The sequence below is a fragment of the Peromyscus californicus genome, unplaced genomic scaffold (genome assembly GCF_007827085.1).
Source record: "Peromyscus californicus insignis strain IS unplaced genomic scaffold, ASM782708v3 Scaffold_19__1_contigs__length_69161282, whole genome shotgun sequence".
Classification (NCBI taxonomy): domain Eukaryota; kingdom Metazoa; phylum Chordata; class Mammalia; order Rodentia; family Cricetidae; genus Peromyscus; species Peromyscus californicus.
Window position 1 is genome coordinate 42,032,470 of NW_026294491.1, and position 15,906 is coordinate 42,048,375.

Consider the following 15,906-nt stretch of genomic DNA (forward strand, 5'->3'; position numbering starts at 1 on the left):
CATCCCTGACTCCTTCTACATGGTGTTTAACTACATGTTAAATATATTTGTTTGTTTGTTTGTTTGATTGATTTTTGGTAATACTGAACTTCTCCACCTATCACTGAAATGAGAATCTCACCCAACCTGGCCTTCACACTAGGTCCTTTGCAACACATGGCATTTTTGAGAGTTTAAGATGATCTAGTACTCCTCACTTCTGGAATTCTAATTGAGTGTCGTTTGCCTTTCTCTCTCAGGTTTCCTGCTGAGTCGTGTCTCCAATCCTAAATTAATCTAGTGAGGAGAGATCTCTTTATCTCCATAAAAGGGTCAGCTGGTTTTGATAAGGAACTGGGACACCTAGGTTCCTGTGGAAGACTGACCACATGACTAAGAATAATGTGGTTTCTAACTGGTCCTGTTAGAGTGTCATGGTTGCAAGCAGTCCAGTTATCATTGAAATTAAGTTTAAATTAATGGAAAATGAACTGTTACCATAAACAGTGAATAATTTGAGAGAATGCAGTATTTCCTTTATACTTATGCTGCCTCTTTAAGGTTCGTATCTGAAACAAAAGTCTGTGAGGGCTTCAAGAAGCCAAGCTTCATTCTGTTGAGGTTAAATTCAAACGTTGTGCAAGCTATTTTTTCTTCATGCAGAGATCTGTAGATAGCATGAGTACACAGCTGACTTGTGTAATAGCTGTGGGAAAACATCTCAAATCCAATAATCCTGTAGATTCAATAATATCATGGACTCCAGCATTGAGACAAGAGAATTGAGTTATAAAATCAAGGTGAACAGTTTTACAGTGAATGGTGACACCAGAAAAGAATAAGACAAGCTGTTATCTACCTAATAGCATAACATTTATTAAATTACTGCAGATTTTCACTCCTATATTTTCATTAGAAGGATTTCTATAAACTTAGCATCAAATGCATAACTCACCTGAAACTTACAGCCTGAGTTTGATTTTTCTCATGTTCAGAAGAATTCTTCAGACTTTTTTTTTAAGCCTGAAGGTAACCTCTTACATTCTCACTACACTGTATGCATGTTCCCTCCTGTTCTGTACTGTTCAGTTCTGTTGTTCTGTTCAGTTCGGTTCAGTTCAGTTCAATTCAGCTCTGTTTGGTTCGGTTCTGTTTAGGTGTGTATTGGAAATCTGTTGAATTTATGATCCAGTTCAAAGTCCCAGGCAGTATTTAGTAGTCTTTATGTCTAAGGCTGTAGACTTAACAGACACAGGTTTGAATTTACTGTTGGAATTCACTAGAATTAGAAACCAGTGCCTTGCTCACATGGTGCATCAAGGAGATAAAAATGCCCCTAAACACAGCAGAGCAGTTAAACCCTGAACTACTGCCCTGATGAAGCACTAACGGCAAGCAGACTCTGAAGAAGAAAATGGGGGTTCCTACCCTTCGGGATGTGACTACCAAGGAGCCAAGACCTTTAAAACGGTACATTTCCTATCCAATATGCATTTCATATGTTCACTGTACTTGCCCAAGAACAAAAGATGTTTTCATAAATAAAAAGTCATTTAAAACCTCAGTGCTTGACTGTTTCCATAGCAATTTCACACTTTCGTTATAATCTTCAGACGGCTGACATGGATCATTATAATTACTACTTATTGAAGAATATTAAAAATTATTGGATGTTGTGAGGGGTCTCTTTGACTGGTCTTCTCAATGTGCTCATCTCTTCCATCCTCTTTTCCATTGGAAGGATAACTAATGGCTGCTCTGTCTCTTGGGTCATTTATACCTAAAGGGTCAAGACAGTGTGATCCATGGGAGAGAATGTGGGGGAGACAGAGGTGTTGCAATATCTATCAGTTCTTTCTATTTCCTGCCCACTCTGAAGTAAAAGTGTCAGCTCTTTTCTCGTGGCTTCTCCTACTGGGCTCTCTATCTCACAATAATCTCCATTTTGGGGTGCAGAAAAACTCAGTCACAGGAGTATTGACCTCCCAGAGGACTGAACTCTTCCTTGTGGTACTCTGCCAGTGAAAATAGTCCATGTAAGACGAATTACTAAATGGCCTTACTAATTAAAAAAACAAAAACAAAAACAAAACAAAACCAGAGCCAGATATTGGGGTGAAAACTGAGAGATCAGAGGAATAGGAAAAGCCACAGCCAACCTCACCTAACTAACTCCTCAGCCTCCAGAGAGAGACTTCCTGTTTACTCATGCTTCATATACCTTTCTGTGCCCTGCTATCTTCCTTCCTTCCTAGTGCTGGGATTAAAGGCATGTGCCACTACACCTGGCCCTGTTTCCAGTGTGGCCTTGAACTCACAGAGACCCAGACAGATCTCTGCCTCCCAGAGTGATAGGATTAAAGGTGTGTGCAACCATGCCTGACCTCTATGTCTAATTTGGTGGCTGGCTCTGTTCTCTGATCCCCAGATAAGTTTTATTGGGGTGCACAAACAAAATATCACCAGTACCCTTGCTATACTTCCCTGAAATTACCTCATGTGCCTCATCCATTCTGCACCCCACACACTATATATGCCTGAGCATTATAGATATTCAGATGGATGGATCTTTTATACTAAGAAATTATAAAACCTTAGCCTTTCACATCCAAATTAAATTGCTGCTGCTAGAATCAAAATTTCAGACCTGACCTTTTAATTTTTATTTGTGACAATACCATTCATATCTAAATAAATAAGTTACTTCTCTATATCTATGATTTGTTTTGATATAGATTTTTCAATTGTACAATGTTAGCAAAAATCTCATGAACTTGCATGATTTTAAAAACTTAATCTCTGATAATGTTAATGCCTCCAGGAGTAGATAAAAATGTGGCAAATGGCATAAAAGATTGTTTGGTCCAATTAAAGGTGTTAGCTACTGGTTTTAAGGCAAAGGCTTCTAGAAAGTGAGTCACCCTGGAAACTTCAGTTGTAGTTCAGCAATTTGGAGGTTGCATAATAACTCTGAGATCTATTCTTTTACTTTTCCTCTTAGACGGAGATGAAGGGGGAAAGATGGAGATTTTTTATAACATTATCATCCTCAGCAGTCATTAATGTCATTCAATTACTCTGTCTCTTGAGCAGTCTTCAGCACAGAACTTTCCCTGATGCATTTGAAAAATTTCAGAAGTCATGGTGCCTTACAAAACAATGAGGGATTAATTAGGCTGTTCCATCTTTTGAACTCTGGGTGACCTTTCACAGTTGTTACCTTGTGAACTCCCCTGGAACCTCTGCTGAGGATGACACAATGGTTCCTGTAAGGAACCACATGGCTTCCTCTTCATAATTTCTATGACTCTGTATTCACCTACTGACTAACAATCCAAAGACCATTTCATTTTGTTTCTGATAGATTACACACTTCCTATTTTGACTTCAGAATTCAATATCAGTATATCTTCTCACTTTGGCTTTAACAAAACAAATATAATTTGTATTATTTACCAAAACATTCAAATTGTTTATAAATGTTGCAGTCATATGTTCATATGTTTTTTTTATTTCTTTCTCTCCTTTAATTCAAGTCTTACATTAGTTTTTCTAGTTCTACTCTGTCATATTTATTTTTGTTTTGGTAGTGCCTAAAATATATTTAATAGTGAAAGCATAAACTCCATTGTGAAGCCCCACAGCCTCCACGTCGAGTGGCTGCTCTGACTGGAGGATCACTGAGTTTCACAGTCCCTGGGTCTGGTTAATTTCATATATGATGTCTTTTATTTGTAGCATTTTTCCTTTATATAATAAAGTTTTTTAAAAAATTAAAGAAAGTCTTACATTAATAGTTTAATTAGGGAGTTACCTTAGAAAAAAATCTGAACTAATTCTTGGGAAAATGAACTTCATTCACACCTAATTCCTAACGCTTTTCACCCTCTAAGTATATAAATATACACACAGTTCCAAATGACTCCTCAAACAAATCATTAGCAGCAAATATTATATTATCATTTGAAAATTAGATATTGTCCCTCTTGTTTCTGTACTGTTATATATACACATGTCTTTCACTTATTTAACTAGACTCGTGATGCTGGGATGGATTTGAGGGCCTTATGTATACTACACAGGCCCTTTATCACTGATCTATATCCCCAGCTGAATTGTGAATCATACCTTCTTCTTATATTGATACACTAATAGAAATAATGTAAGGTTAAGCATTTAATACATTTGCAAATAAATTTTCCAGTGTTCATCTGTTTATCTCTAGTACATACTGATGTTACACTAAAATCCCCATGCAATTTTATAAACTAACACTTCTTTCATTGATGTATTTATTTACATTTATTTATTGAAAATCTCTTTATTGAAAGTCTCCAATTCTCGTCTCTCTCTGTCTCTATCTCTCTGTTTCTCATCTCCCGTCTTTCTTTCTCTTGACATGGTCTCATCATGTTGCCCTGGTTGGTTTGAAACTCATTATGTAGGCCAGGGTAACCTTGAATTATGTATGAATTCTAATGCAAGATTCTGTATTAAGAGTGACTGAATGATATTTGACAAAATAGAAACTTATGATTATTACAAATTACAAGATTAGAATTATTATAATTAATTTTGGGATAACTTTATTTTAATTAGTAAAAGTACTCATCGGCATAAACTATCCCAATTTAAGAGACTGCTTTAAGAGGGAAAATGTCCATTGCTGGGTTTGGGTTACCACCCCTCAAATTGTTGTTAAGACAATTCAGGCTATTGTATGGACCATTTCTTTTTTTTTTGTTGTTTGTTTGTTTGTTTTCAAGACAGGATTTCTCTGATGCACAACATGGGGCACAAACCCATGACCCTTAAGAGTCTCAAGATATTACTATAATTAACAAGGCTATTCCATGTAATTTATCTGGCTCAGTCGGTAGAGCATAGGACTCTTAATCCCAGGGTCATGGGTTCGAGCCCCACATTGGGAGCCAGGCAATTCCATGTAATTTATCTTGTAATCAAGAGAGGTTTATTTCTGGGATAACTTACAGTTATCCAATAAGGATCTGTATCTGTATCCAATAAGGATTGGATACAGAATCTGGGAGAGATAGGGTACCATCCAGCAGAGCACTCTGGCTTGGTGTCCCATCCAGCTTCTAGGACCACAAGGTATAAAGAAGGGCCAAACATGTATGGACCTCAAGTCTTAAGGGGCTCCCTCTCACCCATACCCCAGGGGCAGGTCAGCCTCAGGGGCAGGTCATGGGCAGGTGTGGCAGTTACTTGCTGTCACTCTAGGGGCAATGTTTCAAGGTCAAAGCTGGAACAGCTACCCACTACATTTCTCTGTGTAGTTTTAGAGCCTGTCCTGGGATCTTGCTCTGTAGACCAAGCTGATCTTGAACTCACAGAGATCCACCTTCCTCTGCCTCCCTAGTGCTGGGATTAAAGGCGTATGCCACCACCTGGCTGTATGGACCATTTCTTTGGGTTGTCCACTGTAATTTGATGGTAGAATTCTCTTGAAGATACCACACACTTTGGTCATAAGACATGGAGAAATAGAGGTAAGAACTAGGAACCTTCCTCCCTGTTCTCTAGTTTTCTGCTTGCTACTTATGCTGCTTTTGGGGAAACGTTATCAGTAGTCTGACCCAGTTGTGAACACTATGAGCTATAATAAGAGCTCAATAGGGCAACATATGCCTATGGATACAACAGTGAATTGAATGTTGAGGGAGTAATCAAACACTTTCTGATTAGATTTAAAGTTGGCTACATAGGAGGAATCACTTGATTAGTACTACTGTAAATCTGGCCAAGTACCCATGGTTGGAGAACTCATAGACTGCCATTTGCTAATAGGTTGACTACACTCCAGAGGATGGCCCCACACCCTACACCCATAAGTATAAGGACAACACAAACTGGACTCACTGAATTATAAAAATAAAAAATTAAAACTGGATTATGAGTAAGGGTGACTCTAGAATGATTTAGAGGGATGTGTAGGAGGTGAACATGATCAAAATGCATTGCATACATCTATGGAATTCACAAAGAATTTATAAAAATATTGCAGTAAAATGTGGAAAAAAATTAACATAGCACATTACTAAAAGACACATACAGATAAATGCAACCTTCATCAAAATATTCATGATGTCTGTGCTAACTAGTTCTATGCCAACTTGGAACAAGCTGAAATCATTTGGGAAGAAAGAACATCAATTGAGGAAACGTTCCCACCAGAATGGCCTACGGGCAAGCCTATGGTGCATTTTCTCAATTAATGATTGTTGTTGAGGACCCAGCACATTGTGGGTGGTACCACCCCTGGGCAGTTGGTCCTGGAGTATATAAGTAAACAGGCTAATCAAGCCTTGAGGGAAAGGCTAGCAAGCAGCACTCTCTTCTATGGCCTCTACATCAGTTCCTGCCTTTAGGTTCCTGCCCTGACTTCCCTGGATTATGGACTAAACCGTTTCCTCCCCAAGTTGCTTTTCCTCATGGTGTTTCATCACAGCACTAGAAATTCTAACTAGGAAAATATTCTTCATAGTACTAGAAAAACTAATCTTATTTTAAAAGATACATGCTAGAATCTTCACAACAAATGAAAGAATGAAAAGATCATAGCATACAAACGATCACGTAGACCAATGGAACAGGACCGAGTACCAAGAAATATATCACCACTTCTTTAACGCACCCAGTCACAGAATGAGTACTGAAAATACATTGTGTAATAAGCTGGGGAAAGGACACCATTGGCTGCAAATGGTGTTGGGAAAATTAGAGAAATGTGTAGAAAACTGAAACTAGACCCCCATCTCCTAACCTGTCTAAAAATCAACTCAAAATGTGTTAAAGGTGTTACTTAAGACTTGAATCTCACACTCTCAGAAGAAAGCAGAGAAATTCACTTCGTGATACCAGCACAGGCAATGAGTTTTTGGGTACAATTCCCAAACCAGTAGAAAAAAATTCAAGAATTGGTAGACAGGATTCTGGCAAATAAGAACATTTTTTTTCCTTTATCACATAGGGAAATAGTACTAAGAGTACAAGAAAAAGCCTATAACATGGAAGAGTATCTTTGCTAGCTGTTTATTTGACAGATAACCAATATCCAGATGAAACAGAGATCAAAATATAAACAATCCAAGGAAAATGTACAAATGATTCTAATAAACACTTCTCAAAAAAGAGCAAAAACCACAAATGCCCAATAAATATAAGAAAAAAAATGCTTCATAGTCTTAGCCATCAGAGAAATGCCAATCTGTATTACATCAGAAGCTCCTTTCACAACAGTGAAAATGAAAATTATCCAAGAAAACCAAAAATAAAAATATTCTGGCAAGGTTGTAAAGCAAAGGGCATGTGCATGCATTGTTGGTAAAAATTTAACATAGTACTGAGAATTATATAGGGACTCCTCATTATCTAAAACCAAAACCTCCATATTTTTTAGCCACATCACACCTGGATACATTTGCAAAGAAAGGAAATCATCACGGGAAAGTGATATCTGCTCATTTTGACTGTGGCTTGATGTACAATAGCTAAATGATGGATTCTGCCTAGCTGCACATCTACAGAGGAATGGGTGTGCTGGATATTGTTATGTGAACTTGATACTAACTAAAGTCATCTGTCAGGAGGGAACCTCAAGTAGGAAAATACCTACATAAGATGGGGCTGTAGGTCATTTTCTTAATTGGCAATTGATAGGAGAGGGCCCAGTCCATTGTGGGTGGGGCCATACCTGGATAAGTGATCCTGGATTTTGTAACAAAGCTGGTTGAGCAAGCCATGGGGAACCAGCCAGTAAACAGCACCCCTGCCCTACTCTGTGGCCTCTCTATCAGCTCCTACCTCCAAGTTCCAGCCCTTCTTGAATTCCTGTCCTGACTTCCTTCAGTGATGGACTATAATATGAAAATATAAGCCAAATAAATCATTTCCTCTGTTTCATCATATCAATAGTGCTGTGTGTGTACATATACATTGGAGTCTTATTTACTACAAAGAGGGATGAAATCCTGCTACATGCCTGGGAATGAATGGAAATGGAGATCATCATATCAAGTGGGAAAAAGCCAGACTCATACACAAATATTGCTTATTATCTGATAGTTGAGAAACTGTAATAACAACAGAAAGGCCCTGGAAGTGGAAGAGGGTCTATTGGGGTTTGGAAATGAACCAGGAAAAGAGGAGAGCGAAGGAAGGTGGGCAAGGGCAGAAGGTAGAAACCATAAATTGGCATGATAAATAAATTGGCAGGAATGCCACAGTGAATCTCATTAATTTATACAATAAACACACAATAACATTCATGTAAAAAAGAAAAAAGGCTGTTGTATTGCTTCTTTACATGGCATTGTAGAAAGGGCAAGTGTACAGCAAAAAAACAATTCATGGAGTCTGGAGTGTGTGAAGGAAGAGGGCAATGTTGATTATAAAGAACCATCATTACAAAGAATGACTTTCAGGCAGATAGGATTCTCTACAGATAAATTATCGATGGAGCTGGTTACACTGTAGATGACATTTGTGAACCTCACACAAGGGTGTCCTAAATGGGTAAGTTTTATCATTTGTAAGCAATATGTCAATAAATCTGACTTTCAAGTAGTACAAATTTATCAACATCACTGATTCTAGGTCAATGTAAAGAGATATTCAACATTTTAGAGATACCGATGAGAATGAAAAGGATTTTTTTTTATTCCAGGAGATATTTTTTTAATTGCCTATTTTCAGCTTTTCAATAACATGTCCTTGTGATTTACTTTACAAATAAAAATTACAGATTAGTTTTTTTTTAAAAAAAAAAAAAAGCTGCGTTGAGCACATGCCTGTTTTGTCAACTAAATTACAAGTTTATTAAAATAATTTCTATAAGCAGTAGTGCTTAGTTAAGTATAAGCTTGTTTAATGAGTTTGTTGGTATGATAACCAGCCTGTCTCAAGTAACATGCTATTGTTCCCTTGTTTGCAGTTACGGAGTTACCACCAGAGTGACTATATTTACCTCTTGTGGTCTAGTGAGCATTTTCATAATTTAGAAAGGTAATGGATATAAACTAATGGCTTGAAACCTTCACATAACTGTAATTCACAGGTGTGAAACAAAATAGAGCAGTGTAACACCTGAAAATGTGATTAGCCAGCAAACGCCTTACCTTTGTGTCGGGGTCACGTAGCTATTATCGTAAGCCTCATAGGTCTGGTCATCGTATTCACCCCCATAGCCATCATCGTACCCCTGAAATATAAAGCAATACAGTAACTTTTACAAATCAGTCTGCTTGGATTGGGTTTTGTTTTCTAAGGATTTATACCCCATAAGCTTGGGTTAATTTCCATTCTTCGTTATATTTGACTATATTTACAATTTCCACATAATGAAAAACATTGTAGTTTTTTCCTGCACTTTTTTGCAACATTTGTGCTTTTTTTAAGAGAAAGAAAGAATATGAAGTCAGGTGGGTAAGGAGGGGGTGGATCTGAGTGTAGTTAGGAGAGGGGAAAGAATATGAACAAAATATATTGTATAAAATTACTTAAAAACGAAATATATAAAAAGATTTAATACTTGTCAATGTTTAGGAGCTAGAGAGATAGCTCTTTTTACAGAGGCCTCTATGTTCATGTTCCAGCATCCACACTGGGCATAACCCAAGTTCTAGGGGGCTCTTCTAGCCTCAGTGGGTAACTGAAGTCATGTGCACAAACCCACACACACAAAGATACACACACGTAGACATAATCACAAATGAATAAATCTAAGGAAAATAAATTTTGAGTATCTAGTAACACGAGCCTAATGGTGGAATAAAGTATTGGTGGCAATCCGACTCAAAGTATTATTTTCTTCTAATAACCACTATTTTTAAGACAGAAAACCTAAAGTATAGTAGCCTTAAATTGTGATCAGTTTTCAGGGATAAAATAGTGTGGGGGGGTCATTATTGCAAAAGTAAATAAATAAATTAATGAACAAAGAAAAGAAAAGATGAGAGATTAAAATGATTAAATACAGTACTTTTAGTTTGTTGTAAACTTCATTGATTTAAATCTCCTGAGTAACGTTGTGTGCCAAGTCTGATTAAATTACTCCGACAAGATGACTGGAGATTTGTCATTCTCGAGTGTGCAAGCAAGCGAGCATGTTGCAGCTATCAATCACTCTGTGAGCGCTCCAGTTTTTTTTTTTTTTTCCCTTTGTGGTCTTTGACTTTACACCCTATCCATTCATCTTCACTGCTCCCCAGTTCTGCTTCTAGATCTTTGCTGGAGCGATCTTCTCCCAGAAACATGCTTCCACCCAACCCAACCAGTTCATACCATCACTTCACTCTGGAGACTTACAAATCTCATTTGCACCAGAAATAAAAACTGAAAGTTGCAATTGTTTTAAAAATTGCTAAACTTTCACACACATCTTAATTAATTTTTTTTGAAACCAAGTAATCTGAGTAATCTGAAGGCTAGTATTTTATCACTGAGGGAAATATTTTCTTAATTTTTGAAAATTTAATTTTTTCCTTTCTTCCATCCAGTTTTCCTCTATTTGATGCTACTGTTTACACATAGCATATTCTGAGTCTAAAATCCGTGTCTTTAATTACCTCATTTGTTTTGATGTCATTATAATTTTGTAGTGAAATAAGAGTTCTTCCATGAGATATTTAAAGTATTTTAATTCAGCTACTCTTTAATTTTTTTAAATGAGATATTCCAAAGTCATCAGAGTAGTATTCATTAAACAAGTTTTGCAATTAAAAATCATTTATAGTACAATAAAGGATTTACATAAGAATTATTTGAAGAACACTGAAGGGTTTGTGTCAACAAGGTGGTAGGAATTATGTTTCTGGTTCTTCTCTGATGTACAATTCTCTTTCAGCCCCGATATTACTTCGTTGTCCTCTGGTTCACATAGATGGGCTGCTAGGCCTGAAAGTGGACAGGTTTTCTAATTTCTCTTTGTTGTAGCACCCACTGGCCTCAAACTCATAGCAATCCCTCTGTCTCATGACTTACCATGCCTGGCTCCTAAGACCTGTTTACCAGAGTTCCCTTATAACAGATTCATCTTTTTCTTCATTTCACCATTTTGTTGAAAATTTCCTCAGGAATTCCTACTGTCAGGGTTCTTGAGAGATTCTTTTACATCCTCCCGTTTCTTTTTTATTCCATCTCCTCCCCAACCTAGTTTTTTTTAGGGGCAGAAGGTGAAAATCATAATTGTACAAAAAAGGTAAAATGATAACATGATAGAAACTCCCCTATCCTTTACCTGCTGATTTGCATATTGCTGGCATCTTACCTACCTGTATTATTATATATTATATTATATACACACGCAGTTTTAAATCACTTGCAAATCAATTTTAGAAACATAGATAGGCTATAATTTCAATAATAGTCATAATCTAATAATGGTTTTACATGATTTTGTGAGAAAAGACATAGTTTATTGCTTTTAGTAACAAATATATTTGGGAAACATAGCATAAAATTTAAAGACATGATATTTTATTGCTTTCAAGATTATTCATGTAGTTTCTGACATACATAAACTATTATAACATTGATTCATTACTTCTTAGACTTCTTGAAGTTAATATATGGTTGATGGAAGTCAGTGTGGTAGTTGGAATGAGAATGTCCCCACCATAGGCTCATAGAGTTGAATGCTTCGTCACCAGAAAGTGGCATTATTTGAAAGGAGTAGAAGGTGTGGCCCTGAAGGAAGTGTGTCACTGAGAACGGGCTTTGAGGTTTCAAAAGCCCAAGGCAGGCCCAGTATCTCTCATCCTGCTGTCTGCGGATCTGGATGTAGAACTCTCAGCTCTTTCTCCAGCACCATGTCTGTGTGCAAGCTGCCATGCTCCCTGCCATGAAGATAATGGACTAAACTTCTGAAACCGCAAGCATGCCCCAGTGAAATGTTTTCTTTTATAGAGTTGCCTTGTTCATGGTGTCTCACCGCAGCAATAGAACACTGACTAAGACAGTCAATGAAGCATGTTCTTTTGTATGCTAACAAAAAAATTAAAATAAAATCATGGGAACAAGTTTAGGAAAAATAATTTTCAATTAAAATTTTGCAAGTTCTGATTTAATGCTTCCTGTTTATACTACTGCCTATTGATGTTGAGCATGTCTGCTGCTTATACATGATAAAGATTTTATTTTCTTTCACTTTCTGGATGCTTTCCCAATTGTTGGTGGCCTTTCTCTTTGTTGTTGTCTTTTAGGTTTCAGTTGATGTGTGTGAACTGCCTGTGTTACTGATACCTAGTGTGCCGCCGCTCCACAGATGCCCTCGACGCACAATGTAGCCTCCCTGTGTCCACTTTCCCTCAGCCTGCCTGTCTGCTGAATGTGAGTCATGACAGCACATTCAGGTAGAAATTTTTGCTTCAATATATGAGATTATATGCAGCATTTTCTTATCTGTGCTGGCTTATTTAAGTTAATATCTTCCAATTATACCCACTTTACTGCAAATGATAGGATTTCATTCTTATGAATGATGACTCAATAGTAGTACTCCACACACAGAGCTCTACATTTTCATCATGGTCTGCTTTTACATACTTCCTTTCCATTGTTCTGGATACACAAATAGATCTTTTAGTCTAGAGGTTTACATTCTTGCAGGTAAGGACCTCTTAATAAAGATATATCATAGATTAGAACTGTAATGTATCTTTTGGTCCTATGTGATTCTTCTTATTCTTATTTTTACTTGAGGAATTCTTCATATTCATTTTTCAAGTAAAACACTTCACTTCAGTTACACACACATTACTATGGGGTGTGGAGACGACTCCCACAGTGCAGCTAGTTTAAGCAGCCTATTCTTGGCCCAAGAATCATCTTTCTTCTTTGGTGGACAACGTTTCCCAGGCCAGATGGATTTCCCACGAGCCATCATAGAGCATCCCAGGACAGGATCCATGGAATCTACCACTGTGAATAACGAGAGGACTGACCTGGCGTACAACAGGTTTCCAAAGACTTGAGACATCTCTTCCCAAATCTATGTTCTTGATCCTCCACCACCCCTCTTCCCTTTTTATTCAGGATTTTTATACTGTAGCTTTGAGTAGAAAGTAGGGGTTGAAAAGTATTCTAGTATTTTTATCTTGCAGATTAAATTTGTATCCTGTGGAAGCAGCTAGCCAAGTTAGGGGTCAGTGTTTTTATGACTCTGATAGCCTGGGTTTTCTGTTTCTTCTATCTCTATCTGTTGAAATTCTGTTGATTCTTCAAGGTCATATTACATGAAACTGTCTTGAGGAAGTGCTTTTTGCAGTTACCAAGCATATGGTGACCTCTGAGTTATTATGACCTGTTATTTGCTGTAACTGGTACCTACAGTGTCTACACAGATGCTTTATTCATTTTTTTCTATAGTTTTGCAGGTTTTAGAATTTTAACTCCTTTAAAAAGGGGGGGGTATACCACAGTTTACACCTTTTTTAGGCCTGTGGCATTTGATATAGTATATTCCATAGAGTAGTCATCTGATAAATCTATATTGAGTTGCTAATATAGCACAGAGAATATTCTTTTACAAGGTGGATACAGTTTGGCTCAAATCCATCAAAACCAAAGAGAAATACTTCAGGTGGTAGGATTTAGCAGTATCACCCTGCCCTGCCCACTCCCCCTTTCCAAAATACTATGAACTCCTCTGGGAGCCACCTCTGGGAAGACCGCTGGATTTTATATTCACCTGTACACTTTTACTTTTGTGAAAATCTTACACAGAAAATTCTTAGAACAGAGATATAGTTTCCCTGTTAATCCACAATTTCATAAAGCGTAAGGTTCAATTGTTCCCATTAATTAGTTACTAATGAAGAAAAATAAAAGTTAACATATACACATTTATTTTTGTTTTCTAATACTTGGCATATATTTGAAAACAACTTTTAGTATCAAGGTTTTATAAGCATGAATGTTCATTAGTGTGGTTTTTTTTTTGTATGTAGATGTTTAAAATAAACAGTTCTGCAAAGCAGCAAATGGCCACTAATTAGTTCACAGTCACATAAACAATGTGTTTGCCAATATTCCATCCTAAACATTCAAAACAAAATCATAAATTATTCATAGGGAAGTCCTCCCCGCATAAACCTGGCTTTCTGAAGGAGATGGAAGAAAATAAGAGAGTGTTCTAGAAACTGGACATGGAGGTGTGATAGCACAACCGAAGGGGTGATCACTCCAGCTTCATCCTGCCTTCCTGTGGAAGCTCCTACTTTAATTGCCAGTCCAGGTGTAGAAACATCACCATGGTTATCTCTATCCTATACCTCAGTTCCTATGTTGGTAAAATGGTATTAACTACCGTATAATCTTATTACAGGAATTTAATCCCATGGAGGCTGTAAAACACACCGTACCCGATACAAGATTGCTCAGGAGCTATTTACTGTCAAAGTGGTAGGAGCTGGATTTGCAGAACATTTTGGAAAATTTAGTGACCACGTGGAACACTCGGGGGTGGCAAGAACAGAATAAAGTTAGAAAGAATTTTATGCTAATTTTTTCTAAAATAAATTTATAACCAGAGTTATCCATCTGTATTGTTTTCTTGGAAATTTGGATTAGGGACTAGGGCTAAGAGTCTAGCTTGGTTTAGGTTCATTTATATTTACTCACTCCACTGACATTTGCTGAGCATCTACTGAATATTAGGGATTCCTCTAGGAGCTTAGGTTTTTTAATGAAAAAAAAAATGCTGCAAAAAAGTGCATTGGTGTAGGGTCACCCATTGGAGCACAGAAAACCCAACCCTACTGGCATCACTGAAGAAAACTGATGCTCCCTTCCATCAGACGTCAACTACCAATAGCTGTCCACCTGTGGTGGGACTTTGTGAGCTCCCCTCCATCAGTGTTGGGGTTTTGGCTGGCTTGATCTGAAATTTGGGAGACATGCGATGGAGGGAATGTTTGAGAGGAGTTAGAGGAGGGACTGAGATTGGATAGCATCAAAACACATTGTATACATGCACAGGATTCCAGAAAACATAGAAAGAAACCAGGAGACTCATATGTGAAGGCATCATACATAAAGGCATGTAGCTACACAATGGAAATGGAATCGTTCAGTTGGCCCTTTTAAAGGAAGAACTGCGGTTTGCTTTCCTGGGCCTACAGCGAAGAGGCAGGCAGTAAAGTCCAAGTGCAGAAGGATACACACCAAGAAGCAGAGAAAAGGTGAAAGGAACTGGGTAGGTATGTGAGTTCCACCAATGAAGCACACCACCAGTCAGTATGTTCCAATTAAAGTCTAGGTACGTTTGCTACACCAATGAAGCACACCACCAGTCAGTATGTTCCAATTAAAGTCTAGGTACGTGAGTTATACCAATGAAGCACACCACCAGTCAGTATGCTCCAATTAAAGTCATGGGCTAGAAGAGCTGCCCACTTCATTTTTCTGTTTCCTTGAAAGAGAACACCATTCTATTCTAACCTGTGAGTACCTCCTGGTTAACAACCCACTTTGCATAGATGCGGAAAACAGCACTGAAGATTTCAAAGTCTTAAAGTGGTGCTTCCAAAAACATATAGAGTATACCTGATGTCCTAGTAAGAGAAAAATGTCTGTAATAAACACCTACTTCTGTTCATAGACACATGATCTCTTTATAAGGAGATACAACTTATTTCTTTGTGGAATATAGCAAGAAAGAATATATCTTCTAAAATACATCTTTTCTTTCATATTTCTTCATATTTGTGCACCTATCTGTTGTTTGTTTTTTCTTTAAATCAAATATAAAAGGCCTTGATAGTGTCCTTAGATGCATCTTGGTTGTTTTCTGAACTCTTGGTAAGTTTTACACAACTCACTTTTGGTACAATAAAAAGTGTAGGTCTAAATTCAAGGCCTTAAGAAAGTGTAACTAAGTAACTTTTATAATTTCCTATGCATGAT

The 15,906-nt window shown here is 37.3% G+C and overlaps 1 protein-coding gene across 7 annotated transcripts in view; it reads right to left on the reverse strand.

Moving 5' to 3' along the window:
- Khdrbs2 (KH RNA binding domain containing, signal transduction associated 2) overlaps positions 1-15,906 on the reverse strand; it is a 529,113-nt gene that overhangs the window by 65,815 nt on the left and 447,392 nt on the right. For all 7 annotated transcript variants that reach the window (XR_008219929.1, XR_008219926.1, XR_008219928.1 and 4 more), the window contains exon 7: positions 9,120-9,202. Coding sequence is in view for 1 of the 7 variants with exons in the window: in XM_052745237.1 (XP_052601197.1) it covers positions 9,120-9,202 (83 nt within the window). In the remaining 6 variants the exon portion in view is untranslated. The remainder of the gene's footprint in view (positions 1-9,119; positions 9,203-15,906) is intronic.